This window comes from Cynocephalus volans, chromosome 13 (assembly GCF_027409185.1).
Source record: "Cynocephalus volans isolate mCynVol1 chromosome 13, mCynVol1.pri, whole genome shotgun sequence".
In the NCBI taxonomy this organism is placed as follows: domain Eukaryota; kingdom Metazoa; phylum Chordata; class Mammalia; order Dermoptera; family Cynocephalidae; genus Cynocephalus; species Cynocephalus volans.
The window spans coordinates 74,451,615-74,466,660 of NC_084472.1; the positions used below are offsets into that span (position 1 = coordinate 74,451,615).

The following is a 15,046-nucleotide window of genomic DNA, read 5'->3' on the forward strand; positions in this document are numbered from 1 at the left end:
TGCTGAATTAGAAAAACTCCAAAGTTCATTAGTAAGTTTCATATTATTTCCTAAGACTATTTGTACTAGATAATAAACTAACAGCTCTTTTTACGAAACACCTCTAGAATACCTTTGAGGGTACTGGCAGTTAGAAAATATAAACACTCATAGTATAGTCTCAGTGTAGACAAGAAATATAGTTTCCTGTTTGAAATATATCTTTGAAACTGAAATTGAAATGGTGATGGATGAACTCTTCAAAAAGAAAGAATGGAGAGCACAGTCAAGATGATTTTATGGGTACCAAGCCATGCAGAAAGAGGCAAAGCTTTATTAGCTAGAGATCCAACGTTAAGAGGTGGGCCAACTTTATTTATGCAGACAAAAGATCTCAAACAACCTTCAGATACTCAAAGAAATTTCTACCTTATGGCTGCCCGGGTTACTGACCATATTCTCTCTTACGCCCTCAGAATATGTGCACTAATTTTTCCTCTTACAAATACTTTTAGTGTTAGCTACCTGTCTAGCACAGTTTCAGACACGAGAAAAAAAATTCCACCCTCATAGAGCTTACGTTCTCTACTCCTGTGGTTTCGAACATCACTACTCCTAATCTACTGTGGGTGAAAGGGCTAGAATAACATTTTCCAAATCATGACCATTGAAGAAAAAAATTTAGGGTGGGGGATCTATGGGAAATTCCCTATTAAACACAATTAACAAAACATCTTTGTTTCAAGATTTGTTATGTTGATGTGCACTGTGAATCTCCAAGAAAGAAATATGGCACAACACTTTTCCCAAACATTTGATAAAGAACTCTTGTTTTAAGTAATACCTATTATTCATTCCTAGGAGATTACTTGTTCCTAGAAGATTGGAAATACTGGGCTACTCCAGTATTTGGAGCCACTCCTAAGATAACACATTTTGGAAAGGATATAACGATGTTTGTTGTGGTGGACAGTGTAGCACGGTTGGAGTTCTAATCCCAGCTTTAATTATTAGCTCCCTGGGTTTTGGTTTTCTCATCTATACTATGACAATGACAATGTCTTCACTGTTTGCCTTTCAGATTTGTGGTGAGACTCAAATGAATTAAATATACTCAGACTTTTTTCCTACTGTGGTATGAAATATAAAGAGTCATTTACCAACTCTCAGATTGGATTTATGAAGCTAGCTAGATGGCAAAGACTACATTTGAACAGACTAGTAAATTTATACATTACCTTAGAAAGTGAGGATTTCAGAATTGTAGAAATTATATTGTGTAGGTGACCACATATTCTGTCTCTAAATGAGGCTATTCCTGACTTAAGTAATTAGAGCTTTCTAAGAATTATAAGATTCTTACTAATGTTATGCTTCTGTTTTGGTCTCTGAAATATTAGTGGTGTAATTTCCAAAGTGTCTCCCGTTCTGTTTCATGTGCCTTAGTTTCTTCTTCTCTAAAATGAGGATTATTATCCTTATGACACAGGTTTGTCATGAAGATTGAATGAAGTAATGTATTTAATATGCTATTAAAATGTCTGGCTCTTTTTTAGTATCCCGCCTATAAAGGTGATTGATTATCAACTTACAGGTATTTGATATCATCAGTTTATCAACTCTAACACTAAAAGAGTACATTAAACTCAGTTGTTCTCCTCTGCACATGTAATTAGCTGGTATATCTTAGGCTAGCCTAGATGATATATAAAATGATATAGAAAGATGACATATAAGAGAAAATATCATTGGTTTGTTCAACTTCTTCATTCATAAACACAATCATATCTTACCACAATGCTCTTTTTACAAAAATAAAATAAAGTGAAACAGAACAGAAAATGACTTGAAAGTCATAGGCAATGGTAAACATTTATCTGAACTGGATGGAAAGGGACAGACAGCAGTTCTTTCTAGGACTGCCTCCTGCTGACAGCTTCTCAGGAAGCTAAGCAGCTGTTCTTTTATGGCAGCATAATTCACAGCAAAGGCTATGTAGCTCTTTACTTTGCAACAAGCCACATCTGGATTGAAGGTGATCCCTCACCATAGCTGGATTAATGCACTCACCCTGTTCCTTCCCTTCCTCTCTGAAGCTATTTCCATGAGAGTTAACAGAGGAGAGGACCCAGGTCAGAATTTCCCTTTCATTCTTCTTTTGTTACCTCAATACATTTTGCCTCCCCTCATGACTTAGCAATTTCAATTTAATCTGATGGATGCTACGCTAGAACTAGAATAAGTTGCGCATGTGGATAGACCAACTTACTGTTATTGCCCTAAGAGCACAAGGAAAGTTCTATGTAAGTACACACCTCACAAATTTAACCACAGTTGTCTAAACATTTAAAGAAAGCATGTCTCTGTATCTATCCCCAGGTACAAAAAAGTAAACGGTAAAAGAGTAGAGATTTAGGAAGACTCATACAACAGCATAACCATGCAGAAGTCATACAAGGTCAGAACACACTGCAGTCATTCTGTTGCTTTCCAGTTACTCCATTAATAGCTGCTGATGATAGAGGAAGGCATGTGGCCCAAAATGATGATCTCACCAAGTACTCTAAGCCACAGTACTCCCAATTGCTTAAAGATAAGCTGTCTTGAATCATGCTAAGCAAAGTAAACCATAAAAAAAAAATTATAAAATACTATGCAATTAGAAACTTCCTGGGAATCCTATGCAGAAAATGTCAGAAAATCATTGGAAAACTTAAAAAATGATGTGTCTTTATCATATATCTACTTTCTAGACTTAGAGGCAGGGATGAAGAAAGGCATGAGGGAAAGGAATGTGTCTTATAACATTTGGCATGTCATTGCGAACAAAGAGGCTACATAATAAAATTCTATTTGAAAACTTTCATGAGACAGAATCACTGCAGTTGGGTTTTACATACCCTTAATCGTCACAGCTCAGAGTCCATGAAATCATTTCCAATCATTACCCTCACTCATGCATTCAATCCACAATTTTTTTGATATAACACTGTAGTTAAGAGCATTACACTTTGGGGTCAGACCATCTGAAATTTGTATCCTAGCCCAACAGTTACTAACCCTTGGGCTTACTCAGTTACTGAGTGCTTGGGCTAGTTATATAACCTCCATATTCCTCTCTTTCCTCATCCATAAGTTGGGAATAATCATAGTACTCTTATAATAAAGTTATTGTGAAGGTTAAAATACAAATAATAAGCTATATATTATCAGAAAAGAAGATTACTTCCATATGTGAGATCATAGAAAGACTTATGAATAAGGTCCCACGTTGGCAGAGACATGGAAGATGAATAAGATCTGGAAATCTAGAGATTGGCATCTGGGGTGAAGCATCGCAGGTACAATATATTACATGAGGACTTCCAGGTAAGTCACATTCAGGGTTTTGGTGGAAAAGAAAGTGGGTTATGTTATAGAAGACCTTGGATGCCAAGCTAAGAAGTTTGAAATTTATTTGTTTCCAATGGAGAACTATTGAAAGCTTTTGAGTAGAAGAGGTAGAGGATCAGAATTACATTTCAGGAAGATTAATGGAGTAGCAGATTTTTGAACATGGCATAATGAAAAGAGGACCAGCTACTGGCCAAAATCATTATACCTTTGAGAGGCATACGTGCCTACATGACCTAGTCATGGGAATAGGATGGAAAAGCAGGAGAGAAAAGCAAGAGAAATTAATAGACCTTCTCACACTTGTAACCCAGTGCCCCCATCTGAGATTTCTTAAGGCCTCTACATTATCATGAAATCCACCATGAAAAAATCATGTTGAGATCTTCATATTAGTAGGAAATGCCTCTTCCTTGTTCAGACAATTTGACAGTGAGCAAATTCTGACGTGAATAAGGGGTGCCCCTACAGTTTTAGCAGCACTGCTAGTCACAGAAAAGTGGAAGACAGAAATACGTACTAAGAAGCTAGGTAGGGAAAGACAATGTCTGTAAATAAAGACAAAGAATAAACTAACAGAAGAACTCAAATTAGAATTCTCTATTACTTCCTCTCTAGAGGTAGTTATTCATCTTTGGGTGTCCCAGATAACTCTGAAGATCTAATGAAAGCTAGAATAATTATATATACACAAAATTTTTAGGGGTTTTGCCCTCTCCCATGAAGTCCATTCTTGATGCCCATGCTCCTAGGGTTCAGATTATCTGTGTATCCTGCAATTCTATGAAGATTAATTAAACCACTTTCCAGTTGTAACATACCCTAAAAATTCCACTAACAGAACAAATGCGGCTTTATACTTACAAGATCTGTCGTTAATGCTGCATATGGGTGAAAATGATCAAAATAAATATCATCATGCTTTACTGAACATATATGCTTCTCTAAATCATTGTATCTCTCTCCATAGAGCACTAAAAATTAAAAGCAAGGATTTCCAAATTAATGGATATATAATGATTGGAATATAGATAACTTAAAGTGAAATATAAAAATCCCTCTACTTCTATATACAGCTTACCAAGTCTAACTTCATAGGATTGATTTATATGCAAGTTGTCTTTGAGAAAGTGGAAACATTTGTCAGCCTTTTTTTCAGAAATAAATTTTTCCTCCATAATCTTGTCTTCCTGTTTCCAGTACCGTTTTACTGATTGCAGCCACCTTACAGAATAAGTATGCATATTATTTAAGCAGAGTATGAAAATATTTATCAAGATCTTAGATATTTTAAGAAAAAAAAATTTCACAAATCTAAAAATATATGCTTAAGCACATGGGCTCTAGATTTAACCTGCCTGAATTTGAATCCTAGCTCCATCATTTCATAGCCATGGACTTTTGGGACATTTTCTCAACTTCTCTATGCCTCCATTGCTTCATCAGAAAAAGAAGAAGAAGAATAGTCTCTTCCTAATAAGGTCATTATAAGGATTAATAAATTAATGTACCTGTCATATAGGAAACACTATGTAAGTATCTGCTGTTGTTATTGTTGTTACTAGGGAAAATCAAATCAGGTAACAAAACAATAATTGATATTCAAATAATGTTTTGTTGTTTTTATGATCAGCCATCTGCAGATTCAGTAACTGTGTCCAAGTTATTTCCATTTTAGCTTTACTTCTTGGATAAGGACAAAGAAAAGGGGATGCAATTCTGTCACTTCAGATGACATTTATTTGAGAATTTTTGAAAATTTTCTTACACCATTTCAGATCTGGCTGTGAGAGACCTTGATTTTTTGAGGGGGAAGATGTCTTCCTTCTATGACTTCCAGGGAGTATATCTTCAAAAAATTTTTAGAGAAGTGATATTCTCTGAAGTTTCACAAACCAGGTAACACATTTATTTCAGTTATAACATTAATGAAATAACCTTAAAGACTGAAGATCATATAGAAAGTATATAATTCAACCATTCAATGTATAAGAAATATGTACTCACTTAGTGAGATGATTAGGGTTATTTATGGTAGCTGAAAGAACCAAAAAGGGACATCGGATCATGACAAGGAGAAGCTCCCAAAGTTTTCCTCCAGTTTCTCTGCCAAGATAATGGACCTAGTGAGAAAAAAAAATTATCAGTTAAAAAGTTGATTTCAAAATGGAAAAACAGCATAGCAGTATAAAATAGTCATGCACATTTTTCCAGGTTTATATAGTTACCCAAGCCTAAAGAAAGTGAATAGTAATGAATTCAGGCAATAGAGACCACTGACATTTAACTCTTTTTCAGTATTCATAACTAATCCATCATCAATTCCTATAGATTCCAACTCCAAAAATCTATTTTGAAGCCAGGTTTTCCTCTCTATCCCTATTGTTATTCAAGCTACCATCATCTGGCTTTCTTTAATAGCATTTCGATTGTTCTCTTAGCTTTCACGCTTTCCCTATACATTCTGAACATCATAGACGTCATAAACATAAATTAAATTAGGTCCTGTCCCTAATGAAAGCCCTACGATGTCTTCCCAATGAATTCAGAGCAAAGTATAAACAGCTTAACTGGAAGTGTAACTTCCTGCATAATCTGGCCCTTGCTTATCTCTCCAACCTCATCTCTGGTCACTCTTCCCAGCATTCATGCTGCTCCAGACATACTGGTCTTCTTTGCATTCCTTGAACACATCAGTCCCCCTCAGGGCCTTCACACACACACTACTCCCTCTGCTGAAAACTCTCATCCACCTCTCTCTGCTGACTATTCCTGCTTACCCTGCAAAGCTCAGCTGGGTCACTCCCTCAGAAATACCTTTCCTGAGCACGCACTCTAAAGTTGTTCTGATTTCTCATTTTGCCATTATCTTTGTCAAAACAGACTGATCTTTTCTTCAGAGTTCTTATCACAACGTTTACTTATATTTTCACTGGTGCATTTCCTTCTTTAATTACTCTCTTCCTTACTGGTATACCAGCGGACAAGCACAAGGCCTAGCACATAATAAGCACTCAATTAATGTAGGTTGAATAAATAAATCAATTACCTTTGACAAAATAATACAAATTAAGACTTAGAGAGGGGGTCCAAAATTTGATCTTAATTAAAAACAAATGAGACGTGAGTCAACTGGAAAAACTTACTATCAGAGCCTAATAATAAACAAATAAGCCAGTATATTTCTATATCCCTTCTCACTTTGATCTGGTCAGATGGTAGACCACATTTTTCCAATGCTAATCTCGTACTTTGTAGCAGCTAGCAATTTCTCTGAACTTTCTAGAACAGATAATTTTTAAAACCTTCCTACAAGCAAGTTTTATGCAAGTATAAATTGGGAAAACTGAGTTACCCAAGTTATAAAATCATTGTACTTATTCATTTTGAGATAAGACCACAATTCAAGGTTCCAGATTGTGAAGACCAAGGATTTGGTTTTGTTTCCTCTTCAAATAAAAATGTTCAAGGTCAGGAGGACATGTATAGCCCAATGAATAAAAAAGAAGTAAAGTATTTCAAGGTCAAAGGATGTTAGCCTGCTGCCAATTTCACACAAGGAAAGGGTAGACTCACTACAGGTTTGTCATCTAGTTTTCTTTTAAGTTGAAATCCCTTGAAGCAAAGAATTATAAAGCTTGCATTCTATTTACATCACTTTCAATTCACATTGGTAATATTATGCCTACGTCCCTCCAGATCTACACCATTCTCCATCTTGCTCTCTGACCAATGAGTCTGACCTGGGGAACTTGGTCAACCAGCCTCCCTACCTCTCTAGCTTGGGTTTGGCTGGTGAACAGCACAGGCAAGAGGTGGGAAGGAGGGAAGACAGTGAGGTCAAAGTCTTTATTCTGTGGCTTCCTCCCTAAGAGGTTGACTTTGGCCGTCTGTGTTCCTCCACCAAGCTCACTGCTTTCCCCAAGGAGCCATGTCTAAGACTCTTCTTTTGAGTTCCATACTGCTTCCTCCTCCCTTCATCCCTACAGATAATAAGAGCTTGGAGCTGGTACTATTTCTGGATTACCACACTTACCTTGTGGTTTCCCTTGCACAAACCTTTGTAAACAGTTCCCTTGTAAAAACACTGTCCTAAATGCTAATTTGGATATGCAATCTATTTTTAATTGATACCATGGCTGACACACAACTTAGATAATTACCATCATTGACAGAGCCCCACATCCTTCAAATTAGAACTTATAGTGTATATGCATCCTGGGACATCAACCCATAGAAATAATACCAAACCTACCTCATCAAATATAACATATCTGATCCTTTTCACCCATTTTTGGCAACGGGGAGCAAGCAACAGATTTTCAAAACATGCAGGCACCGTAATAAGTACCTAAAAATATGAATGATTATTGTAGTTAACTGAGCATTTATTTTGTGTCAGGCATGGTAATAAAAACCTACAAAGTATATGTGTATGACTCACACTGAGTGTACCTACTGGTAATTAGGATAGAATATTGCTGCCAAGGACAGTCTCGTTAAGATCATGTTGTACCTTTGACATTTGTAGTTTAAGTCCTTGTATTTATGAACACTTGGATTAATGAAAATGAGAAAAAGCTAATACTCTCTAATAACTGTTTTACATTTTGTTTAGTCTTAATTGTTTATCTAGTAAGTTCAATAAGGGAGATCATCTATCTTTATCTATAATTTACCTAACAACAGATGTACTATCAAAACAATCTTTTTTGAGACAAGTTTTTATTATGAGTATCCTTAAATATTGTTCACAAGAACAAGAAATTTTGAATGGAAAGAAGAGCTTGGGTAGTTATTTAATAACGCATTGGGTTTGTCAAATCTATTTGAATCTTTTCATAAATCAGGATGAGATATAATAACCTACTATATGAAATTTCTGATCATAATCTAAGCATTCTTTGAGAATCTTGAGCCTAGTTTTCACTCTTTAGAGTGGAACAGCTTTAAATTTTCCTTACAGTAATTTCATTTTTCATAAATTCAATGAAGCAAGTTGCTCAAGGGTTTGCAACTATGCAGATTCCCAGTAAAAGAGCTACATAAGTACTGTTCTATAATTTGATATTAACTAATAATATGCCTTACCTGACAGTTCAGTGCATTATAACGGTAATCTCTTGTGAAAGCACCACACAGGACTCTGCCATGCGGCAACTTTTTAGTAAAACGATTCTGAACAGTTGCTACCACTTGACCAACAAGGGCCTGATTAACAAGGAAAAAGATCCATTAGTTACTTAGTGAAGAAGAGACATATAAAGCCTCAGAGGACAGCAGAATCTGTCTATCGGTGTACTACTCCATGATACTAAAAAGCTTACCCCCTTTTCTATCCCATAGTATTACATGGCTATATTTGATACTGCACTAAACTAATAAGGCTCAGCTGATAACACTTAGTGGAGGGTAAAATGGAAATAAGCATGGCTTCATCTAAAAAAAAGTCCAGAAAAGACCCCCATACTTGTCACTCTCCTGCTCGGGGACTCTCCCCAGACTTCTTCACCAGAATTACGTTTTGGATTCATCAGGTAGCTTGGCTAGTCAAACCTAAGAACCTCTATCTACTGCACATCTTATGAAAAAAATAAAAGGATGGAAGGAAAGAAGGAAATATAAATTGGTTCAAACTTGAGAGTAATTTGGCAAAATATATATCAAAAGCTCTAACAATTACACTCTAGCAATCCTTATTCCTTTTTTCTAAATGTCCTGCAATAAAACTTTACTGCTTTAAAAATTTTTTTTTAAAAGGTATTTTAAAAATTAAGCAAAGTCCTAATTTTAATTAAACATGGAGCTTTATTTGGTTATGAGGCTGAACCCATCTATTTTTGAGATACTTGGTTAAACATATGAGACTTAACTGTAGAGTAAAATGAAAAGAAATATGATTTTATCAGAGAAAAAAAATTGGCGGGATTCTTGCATAGCAGAAGAAAAAGCTGAATAGCTTTATTAAACAAATGCCATGAGTTCTTCTTTCTACAAACTGAAATGCAAAGAATAACAGGCACCCAAGTGTATCTGCCCTCCTTAGAATAACATATCAAGCCCAGGAGTTTGAAAATGAGAATATATAAATTTATGCTTTCTGTAAATCAAACTGCCTCCTGAAAGCCCAAAGATTTATGTAAGGTATTCATTCCATTTCCAAGTTTAACATCAAGCAGAACTAGCCATAAAGAAAATATGTCATTGTAACCTGGCTGGAAAACAGATCAATTATTAACGTCCAAAACAGACCAAACATATCCTATAAGTCCTGAAAAGCTCTTAGGTCCTTAGGTTACCCTCAAGGTGGCACAGTAAAGGCAGATGCTTCTCTCAATACAAGCAGAATGCCTAATCTGAAAGCAAAGTCAAGGTCTGGAAGCCAGACTTGTCCTTAAATTCTAAAGAAAGTGTCATTGTGGCTTTTGAAGCTGGAAAGAGAAAATGCAGGTTAAAAAATAAAGTGAACTAGATTCATCACGTGTGAATTATTTTTAAGGAGGAGGTTCAGAAATAAAAGAGAACATTACATTCACTCGAGCTCTACCTTTGTGGGTGCAACATACACAACCACCCCTTCATCGCTCTCCTTCAGCACTTTCTCCATGCAGTAGTAGGAAGCGTAGGTTTTGCCTGAGGACGTTGGGGCAACAATCACTGCTGACTCATAATTATCCACGACATCGAGGAGCTCTCGCTGCAGGGTTCAGAGCACCATTTTTGTCAAGAAAGTGAACAGGTTGTTACCAAAACAAAGACAATATCCTTTGTACCTCTCTCTGCTGTCCTCGTGTTATGCTACATACATGAGAACCCTCTGAACCTCTGAAGACTAGGTGGGGTAAACACTCAGGAGGATTCAGGAGAATGCCTGGTTTATTCACGTCATTCCCTCAGAAAAGATTTTATTTTACATTTTGGTCTGGAGGGAGGGTTTCATCTCTGAGAAATGGAAAGTGAGACTGAGTAAAATATCGTTTTCCATCAGAAAACTTTTTTCCTTTTAATAGTCATTTATCAAGTACAGAAACAGCTTTGCAAAATTGAGTTCTAAGAGTTAGTGATGCCACATCAACATAGCTTTACATACAAATAGATACTAATATATCTTTTCCTAATGGTGAAAATAAAAAGGCCAAGAAGGAAAAAAGTCAATGATCTGTCAAACTCTAGTTACATGCTCCAGGCACAGGAGAAAACCATCTACTACCTTTGAGAATGTGTGAGAGTTTCACAGGCACACACCCATTGGGCCTGTGCTTATATCGTGTCAACATGATCACTAGCCAAAGAATTGTAACACTGCTCGATGTATCATGAGCAGAAGGTGGGAAAACACACCTGCCTGTGTACCCTCATTACTCAGGATCTTCTCCCAGAGACATCCTAGAAGGAACTGACCAGAAGAATTACAACTCGTATAGAGCTAGTGAAGAATATTTAGCTGTCTTGTTAACCCCACTGAAGTAAAGAACTGCTCCTCCTGCTCCAGGGGAAAAAAAAAAAAATCAGGTTCTGACTTCCTACATGGATATATTTTATTCTCATTTGTTAATCAATTTTTATGAATTTTAAACAAACTTGTTTAAGATCAATGAAAATGTTGGGCATTCACTGTATAAATATTTAAGGATTATGCACATCTTTCCGTTCACTTAAAAAAAAATTTGCCCATAACTCTATTAAATACACCCTAGGCAAAATTGACTGATCATTTTAGAAAAAGTTAACTCTTCAGAAAGTGCACAACTTCGATGGTGACACTTTGTGTTACTAGCAACCAAGGAGCTTCTTATGCACAATCAGATTCTCTCTCTTACCCATCACAGATGGTGTTGCTGGATACATAGACATAAAGAACTCCCAGCTTAGACCACCAAAATTTCCCTGTACCTACTTATATTTACACAAGTTCTTCTGTTACTATGGGCAATATCTGTAGGATCCTCTATGATAATGTGACTCAAAGATGTCTATATAACTCAATCAATGTACCCACATGAAAACAGTTTATCTATTAGATGAAACATTACCTTCCTGAAATGTGAACTTATAGTCAGCCTTATTGATGAAACAGTTTCAAATGGCATTAAACATGGTTAAGAAGTTCATGCAAAATACAACACATAGAGACACAGCAATGAGAAGCTACGATATCATACTAATTAAGAAAATAAAGTGTTGTCATTACCTGCCATGTGTCAGGAATAAAATCCTGAACTCTGGCATCTGGATCTTTTCTCTCATCTCGTATCAAGTAATAGCCCATGTACTGTAGTTGAAACCTAGCTGGTCCAATGCCAATTGAAGATTTATTCTTTTCCTTCTTTTTGTTGTCATCTCCTAACATCTGTTATTATTTTAATGTATTATTTTCTTTGAAATCAACTTAAATTACAAAATTAAATAAACATTTAATAAAAATCTATTGAACATGTTCTAAGCACAAGGCATTTTTAGCATGATTTTAAATAGTGCAATATTTAAGTAAGAAGAGTTTTAGCACCTAAAATATCATTCTTGTGATAAATAAAACAGCAGATATTAACATTTTTAAAAAGTTCATCCTGGAATTGGAAGCTAGAAAAGCCCATTAAAGACCATTCTTCAATCTCACTTCAGTTTTTAGATTGTGTGCTAGAATTAACTCCAGGATTCATTCTTGTTACAAAGTGGCATCAGGTATTTAATATCTGCTTCCAGGAAGCATCTATATAAGTTTTTTAATTCGAACTTACTTCAAATTTTGGCAACTAGGTTATTAACAAATACTTTCAAATATATTAGTTTTATAAACTAGAACCAGAATAAATATGTTCAGTTGATAACTATATATGAGATACTTTATGATAGCTATTAATTATTCTACTATATTCAAATTGAGTGAAAGTTAAAAGTAATGATAAATTCTATTTATCTTACCAGGGATGGATCTAAAGAGTTTGCCAAATCATGAAAGCCTAAATATTTAAGGCATTTAGCTATAAATTGATGATGTTCCTCTTCCAAAATTTCTGGGTATCCCTCCAGGAGTGAATGGATCCTTTTCATCATTTGAACAGCTATACTTAAGTCTTTTGAAATTTTGCCTTGTTAAAGAAACAATAAAATTGTTACAAAGAACATCAGAAACAACTACTTGATCACAATCAAGTCAATCAATTAGCCTAATTTGATTAAACTCTATTTTCCTTGACTTTAATGGAGGTTTTAGAGCATAAAAAAACTAAACCGCATGATTAAATAAAACTAATACTTTATCCACATTTTATTGTCATCTTAAGTAACTTAGAAATAGCTGAGAAAAGGAGAGAATGGAACTGAGGCCACCAGAGGTGGGAAAAGGGGAGGAAGAGGGGTAAAGGGGATAAATATAATTACTATATTCATCATTACACTGTGTAATGATGAATATATTAATATATTATCACAATATGATAAATATACTATACCCTGATTTGAGCATCGCATATTTCACAGGGGTATTGCTATTCAGCTCTGTACCCCACAGATATGTACAATCAATTGTTTCAAGTAAAAAAGAAAAAGTTTTCCTACTGATGTCCTCATATTCTCAAGAAAGTTAAATTATGTTTTTACATTTTATTTACTAAGTAGTATTTTATATCTTTTTTAAAAAAAAGAAATAGCTGAGTTAAGTGTAGGAAAAAAGAAAAAGAAAACAAACTTTGTAATTCTTAGCAAAAATAAGAATGATTTAAACTCAGTTCTGAACAAGTTTCCAGAGGAAAATAATGCAATATAATCTGCACACTATTTGTGTGTGTCTTTTACTCTATATTTATAGGAAAAAGCCCTGTGACTTTATATACCTGACCAAAACATCAGCAACATTTACTAAAGTCTACTCTTGATCATATACAGTATTTGTATTCATGAAAAAAATCAATGGAACCCTTCAATCACGGAAGGCTAAGATACAACCCCACTGCATCCCAATTATTCTATACACTCTCCAAGCCCTTTTATTACCTTATGTTCACATATAGCCAGCCCCTTTATCTCTACCCCACTTCTAACCATTTCATACAAGGTCAGGGCTGTTGTAATGCCCTCTTCCTTCAACAAACACAGCTGAATAACTGCTTATGCAGACCCCCAGCATATGCTTTTAAGGAGGTAAAAAAGATTTAAGACAAGAGTTCCCACATCCATAACTTTAAGTCTAATTGAAGAAACAAGGGATCAGTCTTGAAATAGATAAATAAGAAATCGAAGAGACTCATAATTCAAAGTCTAAAAGGGGTGATCAAGGCAGTAAGTGTATGTGAGCTGAAGTAGTTGGGAAGGGTTCACGAGGAGATGGGCCATAAACTGATCTTGGAGGACAGACAAAGTTTAGGTAGAGGGAGACAAGGAGAACTTCTGCAGCAGAAACTGGTTATGCCTCTTTAACATCCATTCTTATATTAATCCCTATATTAACAAAGACTGCAATGTGGCCAGTAAAAAGTCCACAGTTTCTAATCTCCCTGTGGTTAGGTATGGCTTGGTCACTAACATTGGCCATCGAGATGTAAGCCAAAGTTGGTGGAATTTCTGGGAAGTCTTATTAAATGGAGGTAATACAACTGGAATGGTACATATTTGCCTTTTTGTCTTCTTCCTCCTTTATTCTGAGATATGGCCATCATGGAGGTCCTGGCCACCCTCATCAATGCACCAATAATGGGGGAACATGATGGTAGAGGAGCCTAAGGCACCAGGGTCCCTGAAGAGTTGCCACAGCCGCATTGACTGCCCATCTCTGGACTTCTTTTACGTGAGTGAGAAATAAACTTCTAGCTTTTAAAAGACGATGTTAATCCTTATCTGTTAACAGCAGCCAATGGCAACTGATACAACATCGTGGATAAGCAAAACTGCATAAGGCAAGGCTGAGAGATGAAATGACCATGGTATTTGGGCCCACTGAGGGATTGGCTTGGTTGGTGGCAGAATAAATAGATCTGAGTGTGAATACGGAGAAGAGTTCCGTGGCCATGCATACAAGGGATCTGAGTAGGAGATACTCAATACAGGGTGGTCCACTGGAACTACTTGAGGAAGAAATGTCAGTTTGGAGAAGTAATGGCATGTGATAATTTCATCTAGCATCAAAATTATATATCTCTACTCAGTCTAATTTTTCACTGACATTTTCCCTTACCTATTTCTTCCAAATTGCAATCTCCAAGAACATAGAGAATAAAAGCACAGACTTCTGTAAGTCACATGAGGAAGTAATACCTACAAATAGTATCCCCACATCATTCCTGCTACCTGTTTCACCAAAATTACTCTCTACTGCCCGTTGGAGATATTGATAGTAGAACACGGAGCACTTAGAATGCTAGATAGGAGAACCCATTTCCACCCAGTTCCCTCCCTGCCAGCCATAGTTTGTAAATGGTTATGTTTCATTACCTAAGGCCATAGCGGCTTTTAGGCATCTATTCTCTGTAGCTAAAGCTCTCAAAGAGTTCTGATATCCACTCTTTTTCCTTGCTCCTGTCAGGAACTATGAAAGATCTGAGATTTTACCCTACTGCAAACTAACAATTTAATTCACCACAGTTTCATGGATGCTGGCAAAAGATATGAGAGTCTTGGGTCAGAGACAAAAAGAATTTATTACTTATGGTATAACTAGCAATATAAGCATCATGCGTAT

At 35.8% G+C, this 15,046-nt stretch overlaps 1 protein-coding gene across 1 annotated transcript in view; it reads right to left on the reverse strand.

Moving 5' to 3' along the window:
* DDX60L (DExD/H-box 60 like) overlaps nucleotides 1-15,046 on the reverse strand; it is a 103,246-nt gene that overhangs the window by 36,640 nt on the left and 51,560 nt on the right. Inside the window, 8 exon segments of the mRNA XM_063076699.1 lie at nucleotides 4,237-4,346; nucleotides 4,454-4,596; nucleotides 5,380-5,495; nucleotides 7,628-7,723; nucleotides 8,464-8,583; nucleotides 9,920-10,069; nucleotides 11,564-11,722; nucleotides 12,295-12,461. Of these exon segments, the coding sequence (XP_062932769.1) occupies nucleotides 4,237-4,346; nucleotides 4,454-4,596; nucleotides 5,380-5,495; nucleotides 7,628-7,723; nucleotides 8,464-8,583; nucleotides 9,920-10,069; nucleotides 11,564-11,722; nucleotides 12,295-12,461 (1,061 nt within the window).